The sequence below is a fragment of the Saccoglossus kowalevskii genome, chromosome 8 (assembly GCF_978046115.1).
Source record: "Saccoglossus kowalevskii chromosome 8, keSacKowa6.1, whole genome shotgun sequence".
In the NCBI taxonomy this organism is placed as follows: domain Eukaryota; kingdom Metazoa; phylum Hemichordata; class Enteropneusta; family Harrimaniidae; genus Saccoglossus; species Saccoglossus kowalevskii.
Window position 1 is genome coordinate 25,076,833 of NC_140648.1, and position 17,184 is coordinate 25,094,016.

General features: G+C 35.6%; 2 protein-coding genes across 2 annotated transcripts in view; one reads left to right on the forward strand and one right to left on the reverse strand.

Moving 5' to 3' along the window:
• Positions 1-4,529, reverse strand: part of LOC100373063 (xylosyltransferase 1-like) — a 105,605-nt gene extending 101,076 nt beyond the window's left edge. The window contains exon 1 of the mRNA XM_085502807.1: positions 4,326-4,529. Coding sequence (XP_085358933.1) covers positions 4,326-4,529 — 204 coding nt within the window. The remainder of the gene's footprint in view (positions 1-4,325) is intronic.
• Positions 4,530-9,849: 5,320 nt separating this feature from the next.
• On the forward strand, positions 9,850-13,120 carry LOC102808218 (uncharacterized). Its single transcript, XM_006816286.3, has 2 exons — positions 9,850-9,944; positions 11,843-13,120. The coding sequence occupies exon 2, from the start codon at positions 11,895-11,897 to the stop codon at positions 13,023-13,025; it is 1,131 nt and encodes a 376-aa protein (XP_006816349.1). The 5' UTR covers positions 9,850-9,944; positions 11,843-11,894; the 3' UTR covers positions 13,026-13,120.
• The last annotated feature ends 4,064 nt before the right edge of the window (positions 13,121-17,184 follow it).

Genomic DNA, 17,184 nt, shown 5'->3' on the forward strand with positions numbered 1-17,184 from the left:
GTTATATATGACCAGTTATTTAAACAAGGCGAGAATACCGAGCATTCCAACTTTGGAAAAATATAGGTCAATATTTATATCATTAAATTGTTACTAAATTGTATGTCTATTCATCAAGAAAACGCATGAAACAAAAAATTCCAAAACAAAAATTAATATCTGAGAAAACAATTTCAAGCCTAATCCATGCATGGTTAAGGGATGGCCGTCATCGCACAAAATGCCTATCCAATTTAAGGTATTCTATAGACGAGGACTGCTCAGTAAGCATTATATAACAAAACCAATTTACAAAAGTTTTCAGAATTGTCTAATATATTACGACAAGCACCCGTCATATCACTAAATATTGCAAGCAGTGTATTACATTAGAAGATAGACGTATAATTACTTGTCACATGAATCACTGCTCACAAAATCATCAAAATCGGGGATTTATGTATAAACACAGTGTCATTATTTGTGTACACTGATTGATCACTCACTTCTTCAATGTTGAAAACAGCTAATAGTTTGACAGTACTCTGATACTTGGAATGAGAGAATGCCGGATCTGGCTTAAAGATGCAAACAAGTTTTTTAGTTTGCCACCCCAACAAAATTCATTGATGTTAAGTTGATTGATTGAATGAATGAATAAACGGAGGAATGACAAATACTTATTCAATCATCTAAACAAATTACAGAATATCATAAATTAGAAGCACTTATGTAAATGACTGAGTTGGTCAAAGGTCAAACTACTGTAGAATACTTTATTTTCGCTTGGAATTTATTTTCACTATTTTCGCTGAAAGGCTGCTTCAGTGAAAATAAAATCCAGCGAATATACATTTTTTCCTATGTCTCACATTCAAATCAACAAAAATCAGTGAAAATAAATTCAATACAAAACACCCAAAAAGCTTTTTCAGTGAAAATTTATTCCAGCTAAAATAAAGTATTTCACAGTAAGGCCACACTGATTTAATTTTATGGATGACATCCTCTGAAGACCCCAAAACTAATGCGAAAGGGCGAAAAAAAAAAAAATCCTGCCAAAAAAAAAAATCTTGCTAAAACCACAGGACTAGGGAGCTGTTATTACGAATTTAACCACAGTGTATCAAAAAAACAAGTCTTTATTTGTAGGAGGCACATATTGATGTACACATTTCGTACTGTATTACTGTCACAGGTATCATCACCTTTGATTTTGAAAAGGCAAGAGGATAAGGCAGATGTTAGCTTTGCCAAAGGCATACACATCAACTCAATAATAAAAAAAAACTTACTGTGTTTTATTGAAAGAAAGAAATTAATTAAAAATGAACAATAAGTTTGTCAACAGCAACCTGGAAATTAACTACTTTGACATTCAAACTACAGCTTTTAAAGTGACACTTCAGATAGACTAAGTGTAGACACAATCGCTCTAGAACTACTTCAACTATGTAATAAATTATAAGAGGCTCGATATTGAAAAACACACAAACAGAGTCAACAAAAATGTGGATGCAGAAAATTATGTACATGTATCTTGATGAAAATGTGTCATGATTAAAATATTACTGACTGTGTGTGCAAGCAAATTATCTGAATCAGAAAATGAAAAAAAAAAATAATAAGAAACTTTTCTTCACCCCGAAAGGGAACTTCGGCCGAGGAGCTTCTGCTGCTTTCGTTGCAGTTCTGTCGACTTCAATGCGGACAAAGCAACCGAACTGATTTGTCGCCTGACCGACTTTTAGGCCACCATACACCTCCACTCCTCTCCCATTTCTCTCATCGTTGCAGAAGAAACGCGGGACAGCCACTCTGGACAATATGTTCTTAAAGTTGTCTGGGCGAAACTCGCTTGCCGCTACTGACCTCTCGTATAGCTGTGTAAACGTCTCCCTGGCCAACGTCAATTGTCTACAACAATCCCTCCGTTTTACCTCTGAACTTTTATGCTCACGTATTTTGGTGGTGTGGTCGCCATGTTGGACCATTTATGACAAAATTTGCATGTTTTGAGGCAATCTCCTTCCCATAGGTCTTTGCGCTTTACCTAACGTGCATCTAACTGTGTGGAGTTTGGTTTTGAGGTAGTCCAAAACGAGTTTTACGACAAGTCGGCGATTTGCGACAATATGAGTCGGCAAGTTCCGGACAGAAAACCGATCTGTGGAGACTCGTCGTCGAAGATTTTTTTTTTTTTTTTTTTGAGAACAGGCGAAAACTAATGCGCGCGCTGATGTCATCCATAAAATTAAGTCGGTGTGGCCTAAGTCATATTTTAAAGATCCAGTACACAATAAATACCGGTACATAGAGATGTGCTTCCAAAAGAGTAAATTCAGTGATCGGTATTACCGATAACACTGCATGTCAATACATAACAATACATGTCGATAACATCTCACAAATGCATCAGTATTTTACTGCATACATATACCTACATCTTTAATTCGTTTCATTAATTGTGCATTAAAATCTATCACACTTACGAAACATTGCAAGACCCGAGGATTATACAAGTATAGCACCAATACATAGCAAAGGGCAGTTAAACGTGATGATCTGTGAAACCAGACCACACAACTGATACCTGTCAATGATCCTTAAACCACATGGCATGCACAACCTTACAACATTACTCTGTGATAGAAACAGCTGCATGTGTTGACTCCTGGAAACCAATAAGGGTCTGAAACTCTGAAATACAATATGCCTAACTAAAAAACCATATGTATTTGCAACAATATGTACCGGCTAAGCAAACATGTTTATCAATAAGTTTCAAACCAACATGTTTGTTTAAAAGTAAACTCAAAGAGCAATTTTATATTGCGATTTTGTTTCAGTAGATTTTGAAGTGTGATCTGGGAAGCAGCATCTGCTTGTGGCAGGCTCATAGACTGTTAATAAAGAGGCAGTATTTTTGTGTTAGTTGGACTCGCTCTTAATTATATTACATAGGCTATGGATTCAATTTACCATATCAGTCACACCATGGAGTTCAGTATGTTCATGGTCACACCCACAGACTTCATACAAGATTTAAACAATTCCACAAATAATGAAAGCTGAACAAAGATAATAATAATTTAGCCAATATGGGATTGATAATGGTTGTCATGGATACATATAGTTCAGGATACTGTATAGAGATCAATTACTAGGTGGATTTTATTTTCCCTTTATTTCTCAGATATCTTAATAGAATGCACTACATAAATCCCACTGAATATGCATTTAGTTAAATCGCAGCTCCACAGAGTGTGTAAAAAAAAAGATAGGAACCTGGATTTTAGTATGCAAGTAGGTTGTAATGTGTCAGCGTAAACAATGTAGACAGCAGTTTCCCATGATTCCACGGGACAACCCCAAGTATTGAAAGTTTCCTCTTCAGAAATCTTCCCAACCCAGCAGTTTTGTTTTTTAAACTTTAAAACTTAGAGATTATACGGTTTAATCCTCCTACAACTGGAGATGACAGTGGTGAACTTAATTTCTAAATTAATGATGGCAAGCACTTGAAGTTTAAAAACCATGACTAAGTTTATCAAACAATGTAAATCAAGTTTCCTTGACAGTAGACATCAGGCCAGGGTTGGAATTTATTATTGACTAGTCTGACACTTGCCCCTAGATGACCTTGTATGACCACATTCCAAAACAATCCAGTGAGATGAACAACAACCTCATAACAAACCCATCTTTGATAATTTAGTTTTGATTTACTGCCTTCATTCTCAGCCAATATATGAACCCACCAGCAGAAATGTTCCTGCTGCCCACGATGTACTTATATTAATAGAAAATACCGATGCCATTGAAGTTCATCATTCAACTTGGAGGGGTGGCTGACCTAGAAAACCATAATAGAGAAAACCACGTTCACTCATTGGCGGGGAGAGGAGAGGAGATTAAAACGTAATTAATCACTAGGAAACCCGAAGAGAACGCATGGACGCTGTGATTAACATAGAAGAACGTTTAAACTATTTTGATCACCTTGTTTTAAAAGTTTGTTAACCAAAGTTTACAAAGTGACAACAGCTTTGCGGTACGTATTTTTTTTTTTTTTTTTTTAAATATTTGCCAGAAACATGCCTTACTGAAATGGTCTGTTCCATGATCATAGAAACGACGATGGACTGCTCCGCGACAGGACACGCCGCGAACATGTAGTACGGCGATGTTGTGCATGAACGACGCTCGGTTGCCTGATCAACATCGGCATTCTCACGCGAACGCATCTCCCACATGATTCAAAATATTGCTCCAGTGGAAACAGTAGCCACGTAAACGGAATCGCCTAAAACTTCAATGACAGGGAGGAAACTTTCTGAACTTACCTTCAAAACTTCATCGGTGTCAATTCTCGACCCGGACACATCCCGTTTCCTGGGATCGCTCTCATCACTGTTTCCAAAATTGAAGAAACTCCACGCCACTAGAAGCTGCATCGACACCACAAATCCAGCGAGGTAGAAGACGAACCGGTAGCGGCCACAAGAAATCCGAGTTCTGCTCCGAGATCCTCTGAACCCACCCGCCATGTTGACAGTGAATGAACACAATGGAGAACTCAGTTCGTCTGTGAACATATGATTCATGCAGTCGCTTCCGGTTTCCCCCAATGCAGAAATCAATTTAAGCAGCGCCATCTACGCGATGATTTGGATTCACTTTCGTTTTCTTGTTTTACGCAGTATGGCACACTTTATCACAGTTTATATTTAAGTTGCGTTTACTGTATGTCACGAATCGAGTCCGACATTTACATCATCCTGACCCCCCCCCCCCCCATTAAAAAAATTGTCAGTATGACCGAGTTTACATTTGTCTATAATTACTTGACTTGGTAGATGACGACGAGACAGACTTTTAATTCAACTACATAGTTTGTTATTTTTTTCAACATTTCAATGGAACACCATGGAAAGTAGTTTTTACTAAAAATGAACTTATAATTTTATCGTATTTGATAGTAGGTCTTCGTCACAAACTGTATTATTTTTATGTTATGTTGACACGTTTTTGAAGTTTTAGACGGACTGTCTTGGCAATTACATCGTACGATAAATAATTAAAAATGTCTGAAGAGATATTATAACTTTTACCGACTGTATAAACGCTCGTCTTTGTTTCTCACAACTGTTTTCATTCTCCGACTTCACCATTTTGAGCAATATGTCATCCTACGAACCCCATTACATTTGGAGATTTTACAAGCGAAAAATTCACTAAACAAGTTATTTCTTTGGGTTGTCTTCGTGTGTTCATTTACATCATTTTATTACACAGTCAACTTTTGTTAGATGTTGTTGATATGTCGCATTATTAGTTATAGTACTCTCGGCGCAACAGAGGCATTCCCTTTATCTTTATAAATTCCACAATTCAAACTTCAAAATGAAAAGTTTCTATATTTATTTGTTGCGCTGATCTTCAGCTCTCCTGATTGGCCCGAGACCGGAACGTTGTCTACGTCCATCGTGAGCCGCGGCGCGCATGCCTTCACATGGCATAACTGCGACCGCCCACTTACTCACAGCAAAGACATTAGAAAGAGATATATTGTCTTTGCTCATAGTGGGGCGCTTGCTTATTGGATAATATTGAACAAACTCATTAATATTAATTGTAACTTTTCTGTTTGGTCAATTTGAATTCTAACATCAATTTTCATTTATAAATATGTATATTCATAAAACATTTATAACGATCCTAACGATCAGAACGATTCACCGTGTACAAGTAAAAGTACGCGTATGCATATGTGCACGTGAATTCACCAGCCTGGTAAATCAAATATCGACTTAGAGAGTATAAAGTTGTGGCTAAACCTCAAGTTCAAATGCTAAATTTAGAATATGTAAATCACTAGCTTATTTATCACGTGACACCGATATTGGGAAACACACGGAAAATGAAACTATTACGCTAAACCATAGACCTTAGAAAGATAACAAAGTTGAGACGTGTCTCCTGTCGTAGGCTACGTGCGGTAAAGCATAGAGCTTAGAAAATGTTCTCAAATGGATACCCGTTTCACACGTTTGAGAATTAGTGTGTGTTGTTTTTTGGCATGTGTTTTTATGGTTACTTTTCCGCCAAGTAGCTGAACGCATACATAACTATTTTACATAATGTAATACTGAGATAATATGCACCTTTAAAGTTGTACTCTTAGAACATTCAGATATGTTATACTGATGGTCTTGGGGCTATTATGAGACCACAGCCCCTCTATACCCGGTCTGGAAACGAAATGCAATCAATTGTACCAATGCTCGTAGCGAATAAATAACTTTTTGACTACTTTCGACAAGTATTCCGGAAGTTATACCATCCGTGATGCGACCCAAAATAGGCATGATTTTAGTATCAGTGCGCATGCGTACGTGTCGTCAGCAATATTCAAATCAAGAAATAAAGAAGTTATTTGGGGCCCGGATTTGGGGGTTTTGTCGATTTAGTAATCTATTAAATATTAAAATACAATTAAACTAGCTTACTAATTTCGCAACGGGTTGTTCTAAGTTAGACTGAGTTATGCCATTCACTTGTAATTAGAGCAGAAACATGCGTTACACTTATGATATGTTGCGAAAACTGTAATGGACCACGTACAAAATGAAAAGCAACTCTGTTCAACTTTATTCTTTGAAGTCGAAATATCAATATTAACATAAATATTGGAAAACTCTGCTTAACCAACAATATGAAAGACAAAATCATTCTGCCAAACAGTTAACCCATCTTTAAGGCATCCGTCGCCATTTTGATTTCACGGACATTTTTAGTATCTTAAAATGCAGACGTGTTTTGGAACAAACTATCTTTAAAATTATATAGTCAACCAGTCGACCAATTTTAACACACGTTGAATTTTTCAAAACGAAACATTTTCCGCTGTTTTAATTGTTTCACAAAGAATAACAAGGACAGAAACATTGAGAACGTTCACATGCCGGCGACACGAACGTCACCATGACAACATGTTGGAACGAAATAGCTCATTGTTTCACATGGAGAAACATCATGCAGAATAACAATATATACTGCAAAAATATTTTTACTTATTTGTAAAATGGGTTTCATTCTTGCCAAAAAAATAAAATCTGGACCAATTTGACCGTATAACCCACAAAATCACCACACTTCGTGCCACTAATTCAGGTGACGCACAGCTCCTTAGCACGGGCTAAAGGGTCAAATTCCTTAGTCCGTGCTAAGAAAACTTGCGTGAACGCTCAGCACGGGCTAACAATCGCTAAGTACGGATTAAATCTTGCCCGTTTTTAAGACCAGGCCCAGATCCTTAACACGGGCCATGGAGCTCTTTTTTTAGCTCCATGCACGGGCTAACGAAATGTGCGTGAACGCTTAGCTCGGGCCGTATTCAATGTACATTTGGAAAATTTACTTTTATATTTATAACTAAAACTCAAAGCGAACACATCAAGAGATACTGTTCTCGGTAAAAAAAATGGACCGACGCTGGGAGTCTGCGCTACTTCCTGTTATTCTGCAATCTACACTTTCTGAATTTGCTTTGGTATTGTTTTATAACTGTAGAACTAACATGTGTACCTTCCTAGTTACTACACTGAGTAAACATAGTTAAAATGACCGAAGATTAGTTTCTTAGGTCGTGCTAACCACTGTTTCTTCCTGTGCGTGAACGCGATCGGGTCTATCCGATATGCAAACATATGAGATTGGCTTAAATTTTGGCCCGTACTTCGTACACTACAAAACAAGCGTTTTCAGACCGGAGATAGAGGGACTGAGTTGAGACATATCTGATGCTATGAATATGCGCGAAACACGGAAAATGTTCGTCAGATTCGTCTTTGTTTCGAATTACTGCAGGCAGCAATGATAATAAAATATATTTTTTTAAGACAGTCTTTGCAAATGAACTTCGGTCATTCACGGTTACTAGTAACCGTGGGTCATTTTTATAATGTCAATCACGAAACGCTAAACAACATCAAAACGTGCAGGAAAGACGCTGAAAATCGTTGAAATTTTATCATTTAATTTAATTTATATCTGACTGTATGCAAGTCTATCTCTCTATCACAAAATTAATTTCAGTCGTGCTGGCGCCCTCTGGTGGTACGTTTTACTGATTATGATAGCTGTTTAACTTTTTTTCGGTAGAACAACCCACTGAAATGTACACTGAATTCGAGGGAACCTAATAAGCACTAAAATGTATAGCTGCAGTTGTGAGAATATGTGACAAATACGTGACCGGAGAAATCTTCTCGGTTATTAAGATCGTTGGCGACGTTCGACCTAATGTATCACGATATTTTGTTTCAAAAGTTTTACACAATTATTGATTTGCGAATACATGATGAAATTGAACCTTTCATTTTTTGTAACCCAAAACGAAATTTGTTTGTCTGAAAATGCAAACACGAAAAGTTATATTTCTTATAATAAAAATAGTATTCAGCAGATTGTTTAAATAATGCATGATAATCCAAAGCCCATATGCCAACGTATGCAACCAAACATAACTTTGAGATGTGGTGAGAAATTTTTGATCGTATATAGAAAACATGATAGCAACTGGCTCAAATATCGCCGTATTTTGTACGAAAAGTAAATCGGTGACTATATATATTGATCTGATTTATCTGAGTTTTGCATAACCACATTTCAAAGAAAATCTGGTCCCCTCTTTCAAATAATATTCAACTGGTAACTTTAAGGGCGGTGGTCGTCGCGCAGCGCATGTGTGATATTTGTATTGATAGACATTGGTTTTCTCCTAGTGCGCTCTTCTAATGGAAATCACGAGTACGTGTCAAACCAAGGCACAACGTACAATAATTACCGCCGACGACTCTCTCGACACCTTCCAATCACCAAAGGAATTACATAGTTAAAGCTTAATAACGTCTCAGTTTGTACTCGTTGATTTGAGCAACAGTCAAAGTCGCTTTCGTTTGAGACCCATATTTCGTGCATGCATGGCGCGACGACCACTGCCCTTTAAATACCTCCGAGTGCCAGGTACGAGATGTGTCTATGTGATATGGGCAATTCCACAACATTTAGAAAAAAAAATGGAAATCACTATAATTTTATTCTATATATGGAAGGAATTTATTCAGAAGATCCCAGCGTCCCGGAAAGAAGTTGTTCTGAATTAGATCCATACATTTTTTTTCATGAATGTGCTTTCAAATATATATTACATGTTTTTAGACCCACTAGCCTTTAGACCCCTTAGGGGAGAAATCATAGTACAAATGTACATAATCAGATAATCTGAAAATAAAGTTACTTATTGTTTTTAATATCATTTTGTAACGTCCGTCACACACACATTTCTGATCACCTTCAAGCTGTATGTCAAGTTAAGAATTGTTCCTCTTGTCCCTTGATGAATGCCTGTGGTATAAGCAATCTATATTACACAGTATCCAATTCCACGAGGTAATACTCGGACAAAGTAGAATTGCCCATATACATATTTTGAAAACTTAGACACAGGTGAACCTGTTTTATAATATTGACGCCATTTACTCTGTGCAGTGACGATGAATTTCGTCGAAAACCAAAATAGACACGTACTGTGTTCATTTCATCATAAACCTTAGAAAGGTCTATGATTTCATCCATGGTGTGACGATGAACTCATACTGACATTGCATTGTTCTTTAGTCGTTTTCAAATTAGAAGTTTAATATCATATTTCCATTTTGTTTGTTTTCCGGATGTTTAAAATATATTTTATTTATTTTCTGGCATCAGTTGCATTTTCGATCTTCTGTCTTCAAGTTGAAATGACGATGGACTCTCAAAACTTGTGAAATAAAACAAAAGATCGTTTAGACATTATGATTGAGGGCGCTAACGAATATCTAAAAATGGCCGCATAAATGCAGTATTGTTGCTGTTGTTTCTGATACTCGTGTATTTATTCGTACGGAAACTCTTCATTGGTAAGTCAGTAATATTGTCTTGTCGTGACTGGGCTTGACAGATTGAATGAACAACCCTAGACAAATCTTGGAAATATAACACTCATGTTAATTGCGGGCATCGAAAATTAGTAATTAGCCATTGTACTATCATTGAATTTGAAACAAAGCCGCACCCGGGCTTGCCGGCCATCAACAGGATTCGGTGAAAAACACTTATAATTATTTGACCTGCTTGAATCCGCTTTAATGCGTGTTTGTTTGTTATTATTATCAAGTGTCTATGGTGAAGTATTTTTTTCTCTCCATTATAATAAGTTTAACAATGGCACCACGGGCTGAGTATTCTACCGACTGTGCTTTTAATGGATTCGGAAAACCTGTATTCACTTGTGTTTTGAAAGTAGATCGAGATTGAAAAAAAAAAAAAATTAATAAGTATAGTATGCCATATTAACTTCTATAAGAACAAAATTGACAACTTAATATCAAATTATTGATATTTTAAAGGGCGGTGTCATCACACCGTTGTTTGTTTACATGAAATTCTAACGTGCGGTGTGCAATTACCACCACCCTTTAAACTTTACTGAAATGAATGTAATAATACATTTTAGGACAACGAATACATTATCATATTTTGTTGCTTTGTTTCATCCCACTGGGTGCTTAATCCAAACTAACCATTCACGCACAGTTCATAAGCCTGTAATAAGGGTCTAGACAGAATCTTACAAAAAATAAGTCAGATTCAGCACATACTAAGCATACATGAATGTTTTCTTAGTGCGAACTAAAATTTTTGAACCCCTACTCTATAATACCCTGGGGAGAACCCTGCATATAATATTGCAGCCTGGTACATGTTTACTGATACACAGTAAGTGGGTTTGTTATGATTGAAAGGCTGAATATTATTTAGTGCAAAGTTTATACATGTAGGTGCATGGGTTAATACATGCAGAAAGCCTTCACAGAATCACAGTCCTCCCTGTGGAGGGATTGTGACAGAAGGATTATTTCCGTAATTGCAATATTTGTTTGTTCGTACAACATAAATTGAGAAAATAAATTCCGTAATTCTGTAATCACAGGCTAGACGTACGGATTTTTTGATAATTCCAAGTTAAAATGGAGCATTCTATGGCTTCCTTGGGGCCAAAATTACTATCAGACAGGTCACAGTTGAAGACTGTGGCCACATGTGATCCTTGGTCAATCAGAATTTTATGGTTGCCAGAGGATCTGCTCCCCAGGGTAAGGGGGCGCATGACCATGGCACGAGGACGCTGTGCTCCTGGTTCCCTTGTTTGAAAAAAACCCTGATATTGGCTCCATCAATAGCGCATATAAATTCCAGAGGTTTTTTTTCATTCAAAATACAAAATATTATGTTTTAATGTTTCAATATAGAACAGATGGAATTTTAGGTTTATATGCACTTCTATTGGAGATGCGCTTCTACCGGTAACTGTTAAATCAAATATCAAAATAGCGAAATAACATACCAGTGAAAATTAATGCTTTTACATTTTTTATAGTTCATAGCACATTGTAATTAATTCAAGAGATAATCCTGACTTTATCAAATTTGCACTTTACATGACAAGATAAACTATATTTTACGGTCATATGTATACAATAAATGCAACTGATCGTCTACATGCGCTTCCATTGGAAATCTCTTTCAAATAAAGCAAATGCGGTATTCAGATTATTTTGTTTTAAAAAAAAATGGTCATTCAGGCAAATAGACTGGTGTAAGGGTAGGTTGATGTAAATATATGCATATACTTCTTTCTTGTGGGTTTATAGTTTAGGGGTGTGAAATCAAAATCTGTCACATTCATTCACTTTTATCATTTGGAAAACTCAAATAATTTTGCATGTTTCTAAAATGTACGCTTTTCACTTTTCAGGTAAATCTGTTTTCCAGTACAGAGATAGTTATCGCTCAACAAGACCCCAAAAATGGAAGGTAAAAGAAAACCCTATAAAAAACGCAAGGATGGGTCTCAGATGAAGGGTGTGCACTATGACAAAAAACCGTACCAATGTGAACAGTGTGGAAAGTTTTTTAATTCCAGCAGTCATTTATCACGGCACCGTCGGACACATAATAATGAGAAATCGTATTATTGTGAAGTATGTAAGAAAGGTTTCTCACGAAAGGAATCCCTTACGATACACACAAGGAAGCACACTGGCGAAAAACCTTTTCAATGCCTAATGTGTACGATGTGTTTTTATGCAAAGTATCATCTGAAAATTCATATGGCTTCACATACTGGTGAAAAACCATATCAGTGTACATTCTGTGACAAACGTTTTGCTATAAAAACTAGTTGCGCTAATCACATGAAGCTTCATAGTGGTGAGAAACCGTTCCAGTGCGAATGGTGTGAGAAACGATTTTCTGACAAATATCATCGAGCGCGCCATGCAATGGTGCATACTGGCGAAAAGCCCTACCAGTGCGACCAGTGTGGGCGTCGTTTCTCCGTGAAAAGTCAAATGACAAGACATGTGAAGTCACATGATGGTAATATGGTATCTACGTGCAACAAATGTGGGAAAGGTTTCACACAAAAGAGTAATCTGTATAGTCATATGAGGACCCACACTGGGGAGAAACCTCATCTTTGTGAGCAATGTGGAAGAGCTTTTGCTCGTAAGAGTGCGTTGACTTTACATGTGAGGCTACATGGTAGCGAGAAACCTTTTCAATGTAAACTATGCGATAAAAGCTTCAAACAAAATGTTTATCTGCAAACACACATGAGGATTCACACCGGTGAGAAACCATTTCAGTGCGATATTTGCGGAAAAAACTTTATTCAGCAAGGAAGTTTAATCATCCACAAGAGAACACACACTGGAGAGAAACCATTTCAATGTGACGTATGTGACAAAAGTTTCAATCAAAAGGGTAATTTGGACAGTCACAAAACAAGACATACTGGTGTGAAACACAATCAGTGTGATTATTGTGGAGAAATTTTCGCTAGAAAGAATGATCTGAAGAAACATCGAATGACACATGCTGATTTATTTCAGTCAGTGCAAGTTAAAACAAAACTACAACTAAAAGTAGTAAAATAGTTTACTACATGTTTGTATTTTTTGTATCTAACTAAAAAAGAAACTTGATATACCTGAATTATTTACCTGTATGCCATAATACTATACTGGTAATACACAATTTGGTATTAAAACCTCTTTTGCATCTACCTTGGATCCTACACAGCTAATTACATAATTACAACAAACACACTAATAAGACGTACAAAAGTATTACAGGCAAAAATGTAATGTTTTAAATGAATATAAATAGTGCAATATCTAGTTTGTTTTTTGTAAAAATGTATGCTAATTTATTGGTTAATTTGCATGTTAATCTTCGCTTGTCTCATTTCTTGATGTCAAATATTTTGTCACATGGCATTTAGTACTTGTATACTAATGAAAAAATGGTTATTATTGTAAATTTCAATCAAGAGTGTTGAGTGCTGAATTTGCATATTAATTACCAATAGATCAATATTTAAATTCAATCAATTTATTTTTGAAATTTTAGAACATACTAATAATGTTCAATTGGTGATTAAATAATTGTGAAGCAATTAATTTTTTTGCATTTTAATCAGACTCACTGGCATGTACACTAATAATATACTATTTTATAAAATATAACAACTGCTGAAAAATAATAGAACTAAACTTAATTTGTAGAGTAGTGCAGCAAAATGTACGTGTGTATTATCATAAACAGGACACATTCAATCTACATCAAATTTCAATATTTTGTGGCTTTGAGAATACTATTTAGTATTTTTGTGGTGAAAAGGTATTAAGTTTTCCTCCTGGGGAGAAAATGATTCACATCAAACATTGTTTGCTCTATTGGAAGAAGCAAACCATGGTTGTCACCTGTACAGGATGGTTCTACAGTTACATCATATTGTGTTCGAAGGGCTTAGAAATGCTACACAAGTAACAGACTTGAAGATCAATTTTGTTGCATGTTGATGTACACAATGTGGTTGAATTATTGAACTTTTATTTCTTGCATGTTACCTTAATACCTTATGAATATTCTGTTATGAACTCATGTTTGAATTTCATGAAATTGGATTTCAAGAAAATATCGTTCTGGCCTCCATTTTCGCTAGTATCTTTACAGTGTATTGATATTATGTATAGATTTTATTTTCATCTAAACGACATGATTGCGTTTGTAGGTAGTAGCATATGTACATGTTTAAATGTCGAGCCAACCAGTTATTTTTATTGATCTATTTAATGATCAATAGAATTTTTGCTTCATATGCACTCCAAATAGAGCAAATACTAAATCTGTTTTCTATCTTGTATTTTGTTTTTCTGAGATCAGCATCATTTTGTAACAAATAGTTATCATTTTTTTAAGTTTTCCTAATGTTTCTGTATAGTATCATGACAAGCCATATGTTTGTATTGTATATAATAGATAATATTTATTAATCATTTTCCTAAGTAACTATTCAAAAGGCATTTTTAACAATGGCTCTTTATTAGTCCACAATTTCAAAATGGCTTACTGGCGACCATTTTGTTTTAATGAATGCAGTTCTAGAGCCATATCTCTGATATGCTTTGACTGATTATGTTCAAATTTTATATATTCATTATACATCATATCATAGATATAGAGATGTATTCAAAATGGCCAACCAGTGGCCATTTTGTTTTTAATAATGCTGTTCCAGGACAATAGCTCTCAATATGAACAAGTACTCCTTTGATGATCGGATACAAGATGACTGAATGTCAGCCATTTTAATGTTAAAAAACCATAATCAAGCATCAGCTTCTGGATCCATATCTCTGACATGTTTATGCTCCAACTACATGTATATTACTATATACTATATCTCTCAAATTTGCTAACTTACTGGGACTGTGCCATGCATGCCTTGATGATGTTTGTATGAATGGGTGTTTATTCGATAATATCAACATGATTGAATTATATATGTATTACATTGATGAACTAATTAGATTACTTACATGTACATACTGGTGTAGATGGTGTTCAGTTTAGTCATAGTATTTGGAGTATATTAAAAGTTCATGTGAAACAACACTTGTCTCATTGTCTTTGTTCACTGTGGTTGCATTTTAATGTGGAGATTGTAAATCACTGTGGCTTATTCATTTGGAGATTGTAAATCATTACAATTGCTTTAATTATGAGATTGTACAGCCACTATAGTTACATAGGGAGATTTTAATTCATGTTTCATATTATCATTAATTATTGTGCCACTTGTATAACCCTTCGCTCAGACCACAAGTTTATTCCAATAAACCAAAAGCATTTATTTCACTGGTGTCTTTACATAAAGCAACACTTGCTTATTCACAACAGCCATACCTATACTCTTCATCATCAACAACGGATTGTTCATACTTGAACAGCAGTGGCTCTCAAATACATGTAGTCTCCAACTCCAGCTCTAACCATTGCAAGCCCACACATTTCTTTTATATTGTCACTCAGTCTCATCTTTGGTCTCCTCCTTCCTCTGTTTCCCATCACCATGCCCATCATACTTATGTACAGAATTTTGGATATGTTGTGAGGCCAGTATGGCTCTAAGGTGCGATTAACCTATACCATGACAATCCATCGAAAATACAAAATAATTCACACACTGCTTCACCAAATTTCTGTCAGTAGAAGCGTACATTTGCATAAAAACAAAAGACTATAATCAGTGTTGTGCACATCACTTGATGATAAATGTATTCTTCAAACATTTACATCTGTATAGCCATTGTAACAAAATCCCTCGTAAAGTGAAAAGTTACAGGTACTAACTGACAATATGAATATCTCGGTTTTGAACCATATTGGCCAAGTTGTTCATTCTACTAGTTGAGAACTGTGGTTGTTTACAAGTCTGCATAGTGACAAAAAGCCAACATATACATAATATACATTTTATAGATAGCAATGTATATTTCATGCTGACTAACAACATACATTATGTTTTAGTTTTAAAGCTATTGAATACAAATTTGAATTCTGTCCATAAGGATCAAGCCAACTTTTAGTCAATATTACAAAATGCACCAAAATCGAACTTCGTGGAGAGTTCATACTGATTATCATATGTAAATGTGAAACCATCCAGATAAAAATCTTTCAACATATTGTAACCACAACAAATTTTATGATGGTGATGACCCAAAAAACACACCCTCACCCCATGTTACACACATACATATAGATGTTCATGGGCACTTGGAGTGAATTTTTTTTTTTTTTGCTTTTTCTTAGCCAGATAGTCTTGGCTAGATAGTGTTAAAATTTCGGAGCATTGTCAGGGCTGGAACATACTGAAAAATCGATTTTAAAATATAAGGAACTGAGGCACGCGTATGTGATTAAAAGTCCCGAAAGAGTCTGTATAATCTATGTATAAGTAGGAGTACCACCTCGTGTTATTTGTGTAACAGATCGACCATATTTGGTTATAGTTTGTTCATGCCATCTGAAGAACACGATCGCATGCATTAAAAACACTACCACACAAACAAGACACAACGGTAAGAATTTGTTTAAAACATGTTTTTCAAAAAGTGCTAGTACGCCCTAGTTTACATGTATCAGACAGATGTATATACGATGTATCATAATTGAATTGAGTACACAGCTTGTAACATTCATATAATATTGACCAGAATGGTGGCGTATACTACAAGAAATAAAGAAAGCATTGCATTAAAGACACAAGTCAGCTGGACTAGTCATTAATGAGTTACAATTGATTAATTGATTGCAAAATGTCTGCCATTCCTTTTTTTTTTCGCTGTGTAAATTTTCTTCACATACTATGATATCGAGTTTGTGTGGTGTTATACATACTTCATTTACAAATAGTTGCTAGTACATAAAGGCCAAATAAGAATACAGGTAGTATTCAGTACATGGTCAAAAGAGGGAAATGTAAGTCTTGTATAATTCACGGTCAAATAAAAGAATGATACATGTACATCCATATATAGACCGGCAGCCCAGAGCATTTTGATCAAACGAACGAGGTACCAATATCTGAACACATGAGCATTCGTGGTGTAACCTAACATATGCAAATATGGATGTCTGCCGGGGAGGGGCCAAAAATGCACTCGATTAAACATTGGAGGTACCACCCCAAACCAATTTGAAATGAACAAGTACATCATACAGAGTATAAAATGGCTCCTGCCAGAC